This window comes from Arachis hypogaea, chromosome 16 (assembly GCF_003086295.3).
Source record: "Arachis hypogaea cultivar Tifrunner chromosome 16, arahy.Tifrunner.gnm2.J5K5, whole genome shotgun sequence".
NCBI classification, from domain to species: domain Eukaryota; kingdom Viridiplantae; phylum Streptophyta; class Magnoliopsida; order Fabales; family Fabaceae; genus Arachis; species Arachis hypogaea.
Window position 1 is genome coordinate 122,807,081 of NC_092051.1, and position 16,781 is coordinate 122,823,861.

At 36.5% G+C, this 16,781-nt stretch overlaps 1 protein-coding gene and 1 long non-coding RNA gene across 2 annotated transcripts; one reads left to right on the forward strand and one right to left on the reverse strand.

Annotated features, from left to right (window-relative positions):
• The first annotated feature begins 6,582 nt into the window (after positions 1–6,582).
• Positions 6,583–7,991, forward strand: LOC112754828 (uncharacterized). Its single transcript, XR_003178764.3, has 2 exons — positions 6,583–6,964; positions 7,501–7,991. It is a non-coding gene; the product is annotated as an uncharacterized lncRNA (long non-coding RNA).
• Positions 7,992–8,285: 294 nt separating this feature from the next.
• On the reverse strand, positions 8,286–16,211 carry LOC112754826 (uncharacterized). Its single transcript, XM_025802610.2, has 13 exons — positions 15,767–16,211; positions 14,396–14,547; positions 13,439–14,264; positions 13,285–13,352; positions 12,562–12,644; positions 11,892–11,991; positions 11,617–11,702; positions 11,453–11,535; positions 10,025–10,152; positions 9,838–9,939; positions 9,337–9,630; positions 9,110–9,232; positions 8,286–8,818 (listed from the first exon to the last, which is right to left on the reverse strand). Exons 2-13 carry the CDS (start codon positions 14,492–14,494, stop codon positions 8,435–8,437), a joined length of 2,376 nt encoding a protein of 791 aa, XP_025658395.1. The 5' UTR covers positions 14,495–14,547; positions 15,767–16,211; the 3' UTR covers positions 8,286–8,434.
• Between the last annotated feature and the right edge of the window lie 570 nt (positions 16,212–16,781).

Sequence of the window (16,781 nt, forward strand, 5' to 3'; positions counted from 1 at the left end):
CTCCGGCGAGCTCGGAGACACGCTTGTCAAATTTTAAAATCTTTTAGGGACTATTTTGTCAATAACAAAAGTCAGATACCATTTTGTCAGCGCCAGAATCTTCCGAGTACCGATTTGGTAGTTACCTCTTAAAAATAAATAAACAATTACAGGGTTTGTGAAGGTTTGAAAATATCACAAAGTAGTTTATTTTTGCTAAATTAGAAAATCAATTTGTAGGGGTTTTAAACTGTCACAAAAGTGATTTAAAACTGCCACATCCAATATAAAACTCTCACTAAACACACACAAAACTCCCCACTAAATAGATCGTGGAGGTTTTTAAAAATCCCATTAAACATACACAAAGCCCTCCACAGAATAGATCGTGGGGGTTTTTAGAAACCTTCACAAAAGACTTCGTGGCACTTCAAATTTTAGTAGTTTTAAAAACTCCCAAAATTCATTTGGTGGGGGTTATAAACCTTCACAAATAGGAGAAAAAACTTCCACAAATAAACAAAAATCTTGTAGTGTAGAAGGGACACGACCCGCCAGAGAAAGACACAAGAACAGAAATGATGACGCCACTGCGTCTGCTAAGTTGAAAGTAAGTGAAGTTATTTTGTTTTGGCAATTTACTTACAAAAGTATGAATTTAGTTGTTTCATCGTTTACTGTTGGTGTAGTGCAAGTTAACATTCGAAAATCAAGATTCTGCGTCAACAAAAGGTAGTGACGTCCGGCAAACTGAGCATGAGTCGCCGTTCACATATCACACACACCCTGCCTTCCATGTTGTATCTGAGATGCCGTAGGTAATGACTAATGAGTTTACTGTTTGGGTGTTTAGTAATATTTCTTTCCTTTGTGAAGTTCCCTTGTGTTAGTCCAAATGGAGTTAACTTAGATGGAGTTTGTGTTGCTTTGCTTGGGTAGTGTCTCGAATTGGCATTTCGGCCACCAGAGGGAATGCATTTTCAGGGATCAAAGTTTGCTGTGACCGATTACATTTTCTCGAAGAATCCGGATGAACGGTACGTATGTATTCGGCTTGGCTTGGTGAATATGAGTTGTCGCAACAATACACTTGAGTGGTTTTCAGTTATTGGAGCGTGATCATGATTGTTTACCGTTCTTTTGGTAGGGAGATTCTAGTTGCGGATGAGCACGCAACGGGTGATCGGCGTGCACTGTGGAGCCTACGACCGGGACACCAAGTTGTTGACGACGTAAGTAGTAGTTAATATACGTTCTTGTTATATGTTGGTGTGTGGAAAGCCTTTGTATTACTATTGGGTAACCATATTTCCTTCAACAGGCTATCAACATGGTGGCCTCCATGCTCAGCTTCGACAACATGTCTCCTAAGTCGTTCTTGCCAAACCACCTTTGCGGTAAAACTATGTTTCCGTGTCAAAAAAAGTGCGCTAACCGTTTTGTTTTCATGAGAAGCTTTAAGTGAATATGTCATTAGAAAAACGACTTAAAAAACATGTAAGTTAATAATTAGAGACATTTTCTTGTCAAAATGAAAGATAGTGATAACATAATTCACGTTTGATAACTGAAATAATAGTCTGATTATTTATGGAATAAAAATAAAAAACCAATAATTTAAGATTCGAAAAAACTATGTTGTCAAAAAATTATATTATCACTATCTTTCGTCTTATCAAAAAATGTTGTCACAACTTTAATTATTAAATTATACATTTTTATAGGCTCTTTTTTTTAATGACATCTTCATTTAATGCTTCTTAGGAAAACAAAAAATTTTCTAACATGATAAGGGTAAATCCATTTCCTTTATTTTGGTTAACCCAATCCAGTCTTTTTTTTCTTGTCATGCAATCCACTCCTAAGTTACGTACTACAAATAGCCTTTCAATAAAACTAAGTTTTTTGGCTAAGCCCAAACACATTAGTCTTCTAACTCTATGTTACCCGTTTCTGAAATAACCCATCATAATTTTTGCAATAAATTCCTACATACTTACAAAAACACTACTCACTTTAGTTACTGGAAGGATTAAACCAACATTATAATTATAAATAGATGTGTAAGCAACCGACAAATGCTGCTTTTGTGAGACCCATAAACTGCTGCAAAGCAGAGACTCATTATCCCCTTGCTTTCTCACTCACCGCGTGCGTGTCATCCCTGCACCCTGCACCCTGCACATCTGTCCTCAGCACCTACTGAAGGTAGAAGGCTTCAGCATTGTAGAACTCCCCTTTTCTTTTAGGTATCTAACCAAATCATTATCATCACCCATCCCAAACCGAGTTCGATACAAGCCACGTTCTACCACCAACTATCTCATGGCATCACATTTCACCGATGTTGTCACGCCAGATGTTCCAAAAATATTAAAAATCTTTTCTGCGGAGAATTTGGAGGGAAAATTGCTAACAGGATGCAAGTGACAGGCCTAACTTTAGACAGAAGAATTGGGTAACTTAAAAAGGAGAAATACTTAATCCAAGAGACCAAGACAGAGCGCACTTGATATTCTTGCATCACCCATATCCCACATATCATAGAAGCGCATGTATAAACTACAACCATCTAACAAACGTGGTAGAGGTATCTCTGAGAAAGTTCTCTCCTTTAAGTCAAAGGCAAGTAGGCAACGATAACATTTATCTTAGCATTGTAGTTATAAGCCAACCAATGAATAGCTTCATTGAACAGCGTCCCAGCTTTAGGAATGTAGAGGTGACATTTCTGATAAGGAAAGGGGTGCTTACTATTTTCCAAGAATTTGCTCTCAGAGAGAAAAACCCAATTTGGTTATCAGCGAAAAGTTTCTGTTTGTCAAACTACCAGATAATCACCCGTTGAGGGGTCGTGTCCAAAATCATAGAAATCAGATGAGGAAAAAAGTGCTAGTTTTTTGTGGACACCATTCGATGGGTTCCACAAACAAAGATTTTCAACAGGAACATTTCTCTTAAATAGAAGAACCCTCTGCAGGATCAAACCAAGGTTCCAATTCACGGTGGAGAAAATCCATTTCCATTTTGACACTGGCAGAATCATCGTGAAGCGATGGATCTGAGTCAATGGATAGGGCGTGAAGAGCTTCTGGTGCTATGACCATAACTCTATGGGTGCATGCGGCTTCTAGTTCAAAATGCTTTTTTTCAGAGTGGGGATCGGATATACTATAGTTAAGAGAGAGCCATGACTTAGACACACACTTGAAACGTAATAAGGACTTCACCGGCAACCTCAACAGGATTTCAGGTAACAAATCATCAGGAAGGGGCGACATGCTCACCTATAATTGAGATATGAAAAGCATAAGAAGAGTAGTGCGGTGTGATATATGAAGCAAGATTGTGGTTCCTTGGAAGGTGTTTTAAATGGCTATTACTTAGCTCTTATGAATGCTGAAGAGTTAATTATATGTGCTATAGAGATAGAGACAGGTTATTTTTACACAAACACTGGTATGAAAATATGAAATGGTTATCAAAGGGCATCGCCAACTCGTGTTAGATTTTTAATTAAACAGAAACTCAGACATGGTTTTTAGTAATTTTGGCCAGGATTTAACTAACATAAATACCAAATTATTTTCAACAAATAAATTTATTAATTTATGTATATAAATTCTGATAAATATGAATATAAACTAAATTGACACATATACAAACTCTGATAATATAAGTGCAAACTAAGTATTTTTTATGTGTAAACTTCTATAAATGAGTGTAAATTATTGCTCATTAAGTACTAACCCAAAATAATATTTACTGATCTAATATTACTGGTTTAATTTAAAAACTTTAACTACCAAGTGAAATATTGGATAACATATACATGGATTTCCTAGTACACTTGGGTGCGTGCCTCCCCTAGCATATGCACATGGTTACACGTATATATATAAATATTATGGGTATGAGGGTATGCACTGAGTGGTGTGTACACATGTCTGTTACATGCTCGTTTCCAGATAAGTTTACAGAACCTCACCTCAAGAGACCTTAAACGGCTAAAACCAAAGGAAAACTAGTCAATAACAACATATACTTTTGTTGGAGGTTTGTCTTTGCTGTGAAACACAGTGAACTAGTGAAACTAAAAAGATTAGGAGAACATGGATACCCGTATTGAGGTTCGGAGAGAGAGAGAATCTGCTTGGGATTCATACATGCCATGCCATTTCTTGGACCAAGTTGTGAAAACCCTCTCCAGATGCCTTGGTCTTGACCCTACAACTACTCAAAGTGAAGAAGAAGAAGCAGCTTCTCTTGAAAAAGATGGAAAGTGACACCCATAACGTCACAAGTCTTAAGGAGATCACCAAGACCACCCTTAAGTCTAGGACGAGAAAGCCAAATCCACGGCACTTCTTAAATAATAGAAAACTCTCTAGGCTTAGCTGATTCTATGTATGTGTCCATGATTTTAATCAAGTAATATCTCAAATTTCCTTGTCCTACATTTTGGGTTTGGTTTTCCGTTGTACCTGATATAGAGAAAAAATCTGCCTCTTCCAGGTTCAAGGGTTTTTTTTTTTAATTATTACAAAGAAACTCTAATAGAATTATTAAAGTGAGACCAAATGTCAGGATACAACAGTTTCTGAGTATATACTCAGTACTAAACAAAAGAACTCATCAAATACACTTATTCAAGGTTAGAAACAGGGTTTGAGCTTTGATGTTTATTTTCATGCCCCAAAATCAATGTAAATCCTAGTGGCCTTGAATTTGAGATACAGTGTCACTTTTCTTAGAACACAAATCCGATATTTAAATTTAATGATTTTCATTTTGTTATTTCTCCTTGTAAGCTTCTTCACTGGTATTATTGTGTTCTAATACAAGTGCACAACCACATCAATGATCAAATAGCACTTCAACATATCACCAAAAAAGAGATTGCAAAGTCGCTCTTTTTATACTATAGATTCCAGAGCTGAAATGTAAATCTCTAACTAGTTAGGGGAAAAAAAAAAGGGGGATTCAGATCCAAAAGAAAAAGACTGACACAGAAAAACAAAAACAGAAACAGAGCTTACAAGCTTAGGTTGCTCACCATGATGACGTTCATCTTCTATCTATGATTCTTAACATTATCTACGTCCACCTATATAGCTAAGAGCAAACTTTGAGAATCTTGCAAGTGTGAAGAACATTTTCATGCACGACCCTTGACAACGCCCTCTCTCATGTTTCTTGCCGCTCTGGCCACCCCAGGTCCACCTGAGTCAGCCTCTGCTTTGGGACTCACCATTGCCTGCAAGGAAACTATATCCAGTGAACATCAAGTAAAATTCTTCCACCATCTACAATGCAAAATTGCTAACAATCTAATACAGCCATGATTTAAGGTAGGTAACCTGAAGAGGGAGGAGGAGACATGGTTGCCAAGCGGCGAAGCCTCTGCTCCGCCGAGCGAACAGCGCGTGTGGAGCTTCTAACACCTTGAGTAATCCCCTGTTAGTTGATTATTAATCAGCTTGATTAACTGATTAATAATGACGAAGCATGACATGAAATTGGACTATCATTAACCTGATTAATAATGACGAAGCAGCAGTTAATCAGGCTTAATTAACCAAAATCAACTAATTAACCAACTAACAGGGGCTATAATCAACTAACAGCAACTAATCTAACTAAGCTAATTAATCAAAATCAACAAATTAACCAAAATTAATCAAACTTAATAAAAATAAAAAGGAAAATGGACAAAAACCTGAAAGAACTAGAACAGGGGCTACTGCTTGTTCTGGTTCAGTTTCACGAACTTTGTTGTGCTCCTGGGTGGAAAAACAAAATTTGCACTGCAATCAATTGCAAAATCAGACATGACAACCCAAAATTCCTCTAGAAGAAGAACGAGCAGAGGTAATGGTACTAACGCTGTAACCAGTGGCAAGAAGCACGAGCAAAGGCGAATGGAAAGCCCACACCTGTGACGGCAAATCGGCAAGACGGAGACAGTGAAACCAAAGAATGACAACCGCGAACGAGAAAGGAGAAGACTGAAGGAGAAGCGCCGAAGGAGAAGACGCCACAGTTGAAGGAGAAGCGCGACCCCACAGTTGAAGGAGAAGCGCGTTTGTGGGTAGTGTGAACTGTGAACTGGTTCACTGAATTCGGGTTTTTCCAATCCTAATTCGGATTTGGTCTGGATTTAAGTTGGTTAATTGGTTTGAATTAAAAAACCAAACCGTAAAATTGATGCAATCTGGTTTTGATTTTTAAAAAAAAATTTATTTTTTTAAAGTGGTTTGATTTGGATTAGGTTTAAAATCCAAAATTTGAATTTTTTTGCCCAGTCCCACTAAACACAAGTCGCTTTATTTCAACATCAGTTATCCAAAAACAAAAGCACTCTTTTAAATCCTGGCCAGTAGACGTTATGGAGTGCCCTGTGTAAGCACCAATGTTTTGAAAATCGGAGAACCAGCCTGTCGAACTGGTTCGACCGTGAACCGGCAGCTTAAACGGTTCGGTTTATTAACAGAAATTGTTATTTAAAAACTGAATACGAATCGCTGAACCGACCAAAAATCGGCCGATCAGATCGGATCGAAATCCGGCCGGTTTATAAGAAACGGCGCCGTTTCCTTCCTTCATTGAAAAGAAAAGGAATTGCACGCGTTTGTCGCCCCACCCCCTTCCTTTCTCCAACTCTTTCCTTCAGCAAATGCCCTAGCTCCACCAAAGAAAGCAAACCCTAGCCTCCACCAATCTTGTCGCCGTCTGTCGGAGTGAGAAACTGCTGCTGCCGCCTCCGTTGCACTCAAGAACTTCTGTCTTCGTGCTATCGGCGCTCGCTACTTCGATCTCTCCATCCCCTGTTCGCTCTCACGAATCGCCTGGTTGCCGTCGTCCGCGCGCTCAACAGCTCTCCGTCGTCCGTCGAAGGTCAATGCTCACTGCTAGTGGCTTGTTCTTCGTGTTTTTTTTATTGTCTGTTCAGAAATCAGACCCTCTCCGTGCTTGTTCTTCGATGGTCAGTGATAGTCGTTTCTAGTGTTTTTGTTTTCAATGCTTGATGATTATTGATTAAGTGATGCGTTGCTGTTTTCTTTTTTTACTTTGTGCTTGAGATTGGATGCTCTGTCAGTGCTTAGTGCTTGTTCTTAGTTGATTGGCTTTGCTCACTACTCTGGCTTGTTCTGGCCTGCTCTTGATTGATTAACTCTGTTAGTGGCTTATTGATTGATGATAAATTGCTACTGATAAGCTGTTACTGTTTTGTTAGGGATAAATTGTTACTGTTACTGATAAATTGTTAGGGATTACCTGTTACTGTTTTGTTATGTTCGTTGCTTAATGCTAAAATGGAAATCAAATCAAATGCTGTTTGTTGCTGAATGATAATTTTTGTTGCTGAATGCTGTTGGTAGTATTAATTTTGTGCTGCTATTAATTTTCTGGCAGTGCTGCTGCTGTTTTTAATTTTGTGAATGATTTATTAATTTCAGTTATGGATGATAGTATTAACCTGCTGTTTTATGCTATTAATTTCAATGAAAAATTTGCCAGAGATGTTGAGGGACTCTTAAGCTTATATGAAGCTTCACATCTTAGGATTCATGGAGAAGACATATTAGATGAAGCTCTTCGATTCACCGTAAATCCATAACTCTTATGAACGTTATTTTGTTTTATTTTATTTTTCAATTTGATGATATCTTTGATCTTTGTTGCCTATGTTAGTTGGTGTTTGTTGATGGCCTGGAGTTTTGAGCTGTTTGTTAGATGAATTTAGTTGTGATAAATTTTGATAATTGTTATGTTTTGAGAAGGTTTGGTTAGTAATTAAGTTGAGCTTGAGTTTAGATTGTGATAAATTTTGATAATTGTTATGTTTTGAGAAGGTTTGGTTCGGTGATTAGATTGAGCTTAATTGTAGAAGAGGTCTTGCTACTCAATTATAAGATTGTACATTGCATTTTGTTTGAACAGTATTGACCTATTGAATAGTATTCCGTGATTGGAATTGCATTATTATAGATGGTGATTTTCTTATGAAATGACCAAGTTTTTATTAGACTACAAGTATGTGTTAGGCGTTTATTTATATTATTAAACGGTTTTTCCGGTTAGACAACGGTTGAATCAGTGAATCAGTGAACTAGTGATTAAAACGGTTCGATGACCGATCTGGTTTTCATGGTAAGCAAACCTATTTTGGAAGGTGCGCCACAAATGGAACCTCATTTCTTAGTTACATAAACATACTTTCACATGCACTCATCAGCATAGTATCTTAATTTCAAATAATAAACTTATCGCATTTTAGAAAATTTTCAAGCTTAGTAATAGGATTTTAATAGTAATGCTTGACGAAATCTGTTATATAGTTTTACCTCCGGTTCCGGGAAGACCAGAACATGTCGATTTAGAAGGATATGTAAGAATTATTTAAATAAAATTAGCATGACTACAAAATTGGGAATATAATTCAACACTTCATTCACATCAAAACTCCTTCCACATTATTAAGGGCTCTTTTTACCAACTTAAACTTCTGATTTAGATCTTTGTTGGATTTGACAATGTACTCTTTACCGAAGAATTCAATGCCTTGTCGAAGACCCTCGAGTTCAGGGGCCACGGCCACACGTGTGAATACATTCCAGACGGTGCTATCGGGGTACTCGAAGATGGCCTCAAACAGCATGCGGAAATGCATAACTCTTCTGGGGGATAACAGGTTGAGATCACTGAGCTCCACAGTCTTCAACACTGCAAGGGAGAGGGTGAAAGAGGAAACCATTTCAGCCACAAATTTGGCAAGGTGCATTGACCTCATAAGCTGCATTGAATCAAGTTCCTTAAAGTGGTCCCAAATGCAAAACTGCAAAAACAGTAGGGTAAAAATGAGTCATAAATTAATATGAAGTGCTGTTATGATAACATAAATCAAGCAAAATAATGCAATTCACATTCGATATCCAAAGCATTTGAGAATTCCTCAGCACTATTTTGTCACAACTGTGCAAGCACCCACATTGGTGCAACTATTGATCACAGTCCAATAGTTTCTCATAATCACCTACCTCTTGTCATATTTTCCATACACAAAAGCAATATATAGTTCTGTTTCAAATTAGCATTCATACCAGTTTTATAACAAGAGGAACATTACCTGCAGGGTAAACTTGTGATTTTTGTCATGCTCGCACAACTTCGTCGCCAGCACCGTATAATACTTGTTAAAAACTTTCTCTTGCAAGCAACACTCGAGAAGAACCCGCATTATATCTCTGTCCTGTAGCATTAAGAAAATAGATACGTCAACATGATACGTCAACATGGAGGGTCTCATAATTGAAAGAACACAAAGTTTAGTAAACATAAAAAAAAAAGGCTGACCTGCTTCCCAGGTAATTCCAATCGAAGAAGCTTCTCAAATGCATCAATATAGTCCTCACCACTCATTATTATACAGAAGATTGCTCTTCTGGCATCTGTGTTCATCTTTTGTGCAGCAGCAAGCTGAAGCATTCGTTGTGTTTCAAGAACATCTTTGTCTATTCTGTTAGCAACTTCTTCAACATTATCTGTTGCAGAAGCCAAATCCCCAGTTAACCACCACTGACCCTTCTTATCAGGATCAAGTAACTTGCTCCATTTAAGACCTCTAAGTAAAATATCATCCACTCTTAACTGGAAATAACACAAATGAAACAGAAGTCACTGGGAATGAAGAAAAGAATAGTCACCAGGAACACTTTTCTTTTCTTCACATCTTTTAAAAATAAAAGTCTTAAAATAAATTCGTTCACCCCGCGCCAAAAAAGTAATTATCTTTTACAAGTAATATCTACAGAGAAAGGTGATTGAATAATAAACAATGCCACATAAGAATGCAACCTTCTGCAACCACTTCTTAATCCGAGTGTGGTGTGCAGGGTCCTCCTTTTGTCTTTTCTTGTTGTTCTTGATGTCACATATGGTTTCAAGCATGAACTCCATCTACAAGTGTTACCAAGTAATCAGTGCCGAACTATGTGCAGAAAAACCAGAGAACTTCTCTGATAATAAAATATAGCATGCTCACTCTTTTACTATTTCTCTTTTCATGATTATCTCTGGAGGAAGCCTTCAGGTCATTTGTCGTCTTCTGAACACTAACAATAAAATTTTTCATGGAAATCGGATCATCAGCCCTAATTTTCATTCCACAACCTATTAAGACAAATGGAATAAAGATAAAAGTCAGATATGCTTCATCCATTGGGAATTTCTTATAAAAATATCTAGAGAAGTACATTAGTAACAATTATAAATTCACATAAGCAAAGGAGATAAAAGGATTAAAATAAGGAAATATAAGACCAACCCCAAAGACCGAAGAGAATAAACAGACAAGGGTAAATTACATTAGGTTATCAAAATTACACATACCATCCCTCTATTTGACCAGTATACACTCACCTCTCCTCTATTATGTCATTAAACTGAATTTGTGTTAAAACTAGGTGAAAAAAGGTCAGTTTTAACACCCCCCACAATCTCATTATGCATAGAGAACACATAAAGATAGAATAATAATTATAAAGATTCTTGTTCTTTTAACATTGTTATTTAAGGGTATTTTTCTTATTAGTACACAGGTGACACACACATGTATAAGGATCTGTTAATTACATTAACACCAGAGGATCTAAGTGTATTGTTTAGACGTGCAGTTGGCATAATACAAGGGAGGAGAATGTATACTGGTCAAATAGAAGAATGGTCAAGTAGTTTTGATAAATCTTAAAGGATGTGAGCGCAATTTACCAAAGATACAACAAGTCAACCACCACAAACAAATTAAAACAAATACAAGAGAGAGAAATTAGATAAGAAAACTCCAAGTGCTCAATACACCTATGGAATATTTCATAAGATGCATTTATGGCTTGTACAATAAAAAGTTGGTCAAATGTGTCAAAAATGCTTCTGAAGAGTGCAAAAGCTTAAATTTTGACTTTAAAATCTGAAAATTTATAGCATTCAGTCCCTTAGGCTGCGTTTTTTTACTAGGGCAGAACACAGAGACACAAAATCGTATTTGACAGATGAGACATGGACAAAGACATTGGGTCCAGAGACACTGAATTAATGTATTTTGTGTCCATCCTGACAGAAACACTAACAAGAGACAACTTATTTTTATTTTTTCTTTCATTATTATTGTTAATTTTTCATAATTATATTTTTTATTATTTTATTTTTCTTCTCAAATTTTTTGGATGAAAAAAATGAAAATAAATTGGATTTTCATAATTTGTTCTAATTTATCACCAAACAGAATACAAGAACACAAAATTGTGTCTCTATCCTTTGTGTCTTATTCTCAGTGTTTTGTCTTGTCCTGTTCTCAGAAACAAACGCAACCTTAATGTCAAATTGTCCCACCTCCCCACGAAACAACAAACAAACTGCAGAGGGGGAACATTACAAACTAGAAAAACACCCAAGGGAAAAACAGAAATCTTACACTGTAGGACTGCCAATATGATAGAGACATCTATCTCGGTCAAACGCTTGCTCAACATGACTAGAAAGTCATATATTAAATCACTAAAGCATTAAAGAAGATATCTGTCAGGGTACAGTTAAAAATCACTTAATACTTCAAAATGCTTGGTGCAGTATACCCACCTAGAACAGACCCCAAATATGCATAAATAGGATAAGAGAAGTGTAAGATTCCGCAGAGAGAGATTATCCTCTTTAAGGTACTCATCCTGGAATGAAATATGTGAAGATTATAAACTACAGTCGGTCTGCACAATACAATGAGAGCAACAAGGGTGATCTGATGAAGAAACTAAAACTAAAAAAGAATATATATATATATATATATATATATATATATATATATATATATATATATATATATAATCAGCATGTTGGACTTCTTTTTCAAGCATTACCTCAAAGCATTTGGCAAAGGATGCCATAAACTTTGCACTGAAGTCAACACCAACTAAACAGGCCATCCCTGCAACAAATGCAGCAAAAACAGCAGCATACCTTCACCAAAAGAGGAAGAAGGGGAGAGGGATGTCAGTTAAACTAAAAGCAACATTGTGCAGTATTCAATGTAAGATCAAAGAGGAGGGATCTGACATACTCAAGGACTGAACACGACATTATGAACTAGTATTATAATATTTAAAATAGAAAAATATATGATTCTAAACTCAAAATATGAAAATAATTTGTCCTAAACCAACACCGATTTGTACACAACCTTTTCCTTTCAATCATATATTTCTTCTAAGCTCTACAAAAAACATTATCTGCCTTTTTCCCACTTCTGTGCTGGGTACTCTAGCAGTAGGGCTATAACTAAATTTGAGTAATTGACTGAAGCCCTGTACAATGAATTTTAACGGCTTAATAATATTTATCTCTTCATTTAAGGCTAAAACTGAATTTGGTTCAGGATCTTCATTTATTATTATTATCATCATTTTGAAAATTTTTCATTGATAATACAATGCTTCCCAATCAAATTATTTTAAATACAGAAACAACAAATCCACCAAATAGCAATTCAACAGGGAAGGTAACTAAAATAGAAAGGCTCAAATGCTTAACTGTTCATTGCCCCGTGGCCCACCTGAGCATGATGCCAAAGCCTCCTCAATCATAATGTGTGAAGCTACACTACGTGCAACAGACTGGAAGAGAATTGCATCAAAACTTTATAGAATAGTACAACTTCTTATGTGGTTATATTTCATAGAAACAACTTGTCAAGCAAACAAAAACTAAATAAACAAGTTAAATGATTGGGGTAGCAACTACACTGTGCATTAGTACAATATGGTGTAATTTGAAGCATACACAAGGGACAAAGGAGCAGTTCAGATGCTTTGACAGTGGACATCCATTCTTTACATAGAGAAAATCACCAAGACCTTTTGAAAAAAAAAAAAAAAAAAAGCCAACAGACGCAGCAACAACATATTCTACTTATAAGAAATATTTTTTACCAGAATTTCAACCTTCATACTAGAGTTAGCAGAAGGTCATTTGACCCTTTACCTTTAAATATTCCAAATTTTGAAAAGAACAAGTACATTGTATTGCTCTTCGAGATTAATCATTGAATCTTCATTATAAAAAATGCAGTAAGATTTTTTTTTCTTTTTTAAAAAAGAGACAATTGGTAAGATTTACTAGTGTCTACCCAAGTTCCCTCTCTTTGCAACTCTTTGTTTTCCCATTTCAAAATGACATAACAAAGTTTCTTTCGATAACGCACCACAAAGAGACAGTTAAGCATTCATTTTCAATACAACTAGTGGTGCAGCGAACCTGAAAGATTGTTGACAATTCTCCGGTAATTGATTCAACATTAGATTCAGAAAGCCTATTAAGAAGTCCTACAAAAGAGCTCAATTTAGAAGAAAATCAATACATGGTACACAGTTAGACATGTGAAGCCAAAACTAAAGCCTGTCCTCCATACCTCGTATACGTCTTCGTATCTGAGTATGCTCTTCAGGTTCATTTCCAGCACGAGCTCTCAAGTGAGGTGCAATATATTTTCCCTTTTCTTTCTTTGCTGGAACTTCAGCAGAAACATTCTCTGATGCCACCTCCATTGCCACGGATTCTACAGTATTCGATATGCACAAATCATCATCCACCACATTATCTTCTTGCTCTTGTCTCAACAACTTTCTCTTCTTATGCTTCTTCCTCACAGTTCCACAATCAGCAACATCTCCTAATGCTCCATCTTGATCAGATGTTCTCATGAGCTCAAACACTCCATCTATTGTCTCTGCTTCCATCCCTTCATTTGGCAATATTTCCTCCTTATGCTTCTTACTCAACAAGCTCTTCAACCTTTTCTTCGGCAATTCACTAGCACCATGAGTATCCTCTTCTCCAAATAAATCCATAGCAGGCAACATTCCTTCGAGCAATATGTTCAGCCCATCATCCAAACCCCTCAATTTCCCTTCCTTCACCTTAAGCTTCTTGGAAAGCTTCCTTTCCAACTCAAGATCCTTCTCCGCAGCTATATCAGCATCCAGCCCAAAAAACTCTTTGCCACTCTTCTTCCTGGAACTTCCTTTAGAACCCTTCTTCAACTTCTTCATTTTCTTAGTATCAGAGCCACAAATTGCCACTGATACAACACTCTCTTCAGCTGTCACATGTTTCTCAGAATCCGAATCAAACCCTAAACCCTCTTTTTCCTCCAAACTAGTACTAACTGGTTGCTCCAAGTTTGTCTTAGTTTTCCTATCCAAATCATCTTTACTTCTTTTGATAGCTCGAGATTTCTATACACAAACAATAATCGTAAAAAAAAAAAAGGTTACATTGTTCAAGTGAGAAACAAGGCATAAATATTGATTTATTTTTCAGAAAAGAAAAAAGAAGGAAGAGTAGAGGAATGAGAATAGAAAGGTACCTGGTGGTGAAGCCATGATTGGTGTTTGGATGCATTCTTTGCCAAACGGGATTCTTTCCTCCGTTCTCGCCGCGATTTCTCAGCCTCTGTTTGAGGCATTGCAACTCGATATGAGAGAGTGAATAGAATTTTTTTTTTTCCTTTTTCTCCTTCTGTTTGAAAAAGTGGTGATTGATTAATAATTAGCAGCAGGTGATTGTGGCCATAATTATCAGAACCGAACTGATAATTGAACCGGTCAGACTACTGAATTACTAATTAAACCGGTTTACCCAGTCTCACTTAAATAATCAATTGTCCAGAGATTAATCAAGAAAAAGAAAACACCCTGAAAATTAAAGTTATAATGCAAAGGCTGAAATTATGACTTTTTTTTTTTTCAAGGAAATATATTCCGTTGGAAAATAAACTAATATAGCAGCATTCCAAATTTTTTTTATAAAGATTATTACTCTAGAAAAGCCTAAGTCACATCCATAAACCCAAAGAGGGTGGTCAGGAGCAGAACAACTACAAAAACCAGCAGCAACAAGATGAAAAGATACAACCAAAACACGAATACAAAGTGCAGATCAATCAACACAAAACAAAGTAACTAGTAATCACTCCTAACACAAAAAAAAATCCACTGGCTACTGGCACAAAACAAAACAGCTTGATGATCAATTATCCTGTCTTCCCTTCCTCGTTTCCAAGACTCCATATAAAACCAAATCAACCTTTTCATCTCCTCCACATTCACATATTAATTGTTGAATATTTTCTTGTTTCTAGTTTTCCATACAGTCACTCTCTTTTTTGCACTTTTTAGCAACTTTGTTCTAAACATGCAAAGGAAAACAGAAGGGCCAAATAACAGAACATAGAAGACCCCTTCCTGAATGCAAAACAAGAAAAATATAACAAAAAAACTTCAACTCAAATGAAAATTCCATCTTGAAACTTAAACGGCTAGAACCTTCCCATTTTCTCTTTTTTAAAATAAACTCTTATTTATTACCACTGACCTCCAAATCAAACCACTGAGGAAATTAAAGAATGCTACACAACACCAGAAGAAAGACTCTTTTATTGAATCTTCATCATTTGATTATCAAGCTAGGAGACAAATTTTGTAGTGTTAATGAAAATGTCTTCTACTCTATTATCTCTCTCAGTTTCTCCAACTTTAGTATACAAGCCTCAAAAAGGAAAAGGAACAAAGAGAATAACAAATTAAATCAATTAGTTTTACATACAAATACAATTCATCTAACCCTAATACAAATTAAATCAATCAGTTTTACATTCAAATACAATTAGCATCAATAAATTAAAACATAAAAATCCAGTATAAAAAATTAATAATAACAACTTAAAAAAAAGACTCACCTACACTACACAGCAGAAGCAGAAAGTCAGAAACAGAGTCAGGAACGGTTTTCCAACTTGGGACCGTTGCAGAGCAGGCCGCCGGCGAGAGATAGCAGAGCTTCGAAGAGGAGCAGAGCAGAGCCTGCAGAGGAGCCAACACGATGACGACGGAGGAAGCAGAGGCAGACGAGGCACGAGGTGGAAGCGGAGGCAGAGACAGGCAAGGCACGGCGGAGACAAGGCGGCTGGGAAAACACAGACGGAGAAGGAAGAGGCGCAGACACTGGCGGCTCGGGGACGAGGCAGAGTAGCCGGCGAGAGGATCGACGAGTGACCGTGCGGAACTGCGGCGAGTGAGATGGAGGCGCGAGAGTGAGTGAATCTGTGCTTCTTGGGAGAGACCGAGAGAGTGAGCTTCGGGATGCTTGGGGCCTTCGGTTTGCTGTTAGCAAAATAGCAAGTTAGGGTTTTTGTTTTTTTTAAAACTAAAACGCAAGGTACTGAGAACCGGATCGGTCATCAAACCACTCTAGTTACTAGTTTACTAATTCATTAGTCTAGTCGGTCTAACCGGTGGTTTAATCAAAAAAACCGTTTTAGAATAAAATAATAAATAAATTATAAATAAACATCCTAAAATATAATTATAGTCTAATATAATCTTAAAATATCTTCGAAATTTAAAACACTACATAAAATATCATCAACCAAATCTATATGATCTTATCAAAATACAAATTCGACAAAAAAACATATCTAAATATTAAATCCCAACATCATGATTTATCAATCATCAAAATCAGCAAGAACTTATTATCAGCAATTGCTTCTTGATTAATACTACTATCCATAATTGAAATTAATAAAACAGATACGAAATTAAAAACAGCCACAACACAATGAAAAATCAAAAAACCATCAACAAGACCATATCTGAATTAACCCTACAGCATTCAGCAACAATCACAAAACCCTAGACCTTCACCAAGCAATTAGCAGAATACAAAACACCGGAACAAAAATAATTAGGAGC

Bases quoted from the DNA above. Each gene is read 5' to 3' on its own strand.
- LOC112754826 (XM_025802610.2), bottom strand. From the start codon at position 14,494: ATGCCTCAAACAGAGGCTGAGAAATCGCGGCGAGAACGGAGGAAAGAA. The intron at 13,353-13,438 runs GTATGGAGGACA...GCTCTTTTGTAG, and splicing joins GATACGAAGACGTATACGAG to GACTTCTTAATAGGCTTTCT. The intron at 9,940-10,024 runs GTGAGCATGCTA...TAACACTTGTAG, and splicing joins AAAAGAGAAATAGTAAAAGA to ATGGAGTTCATGCTTGAAAC.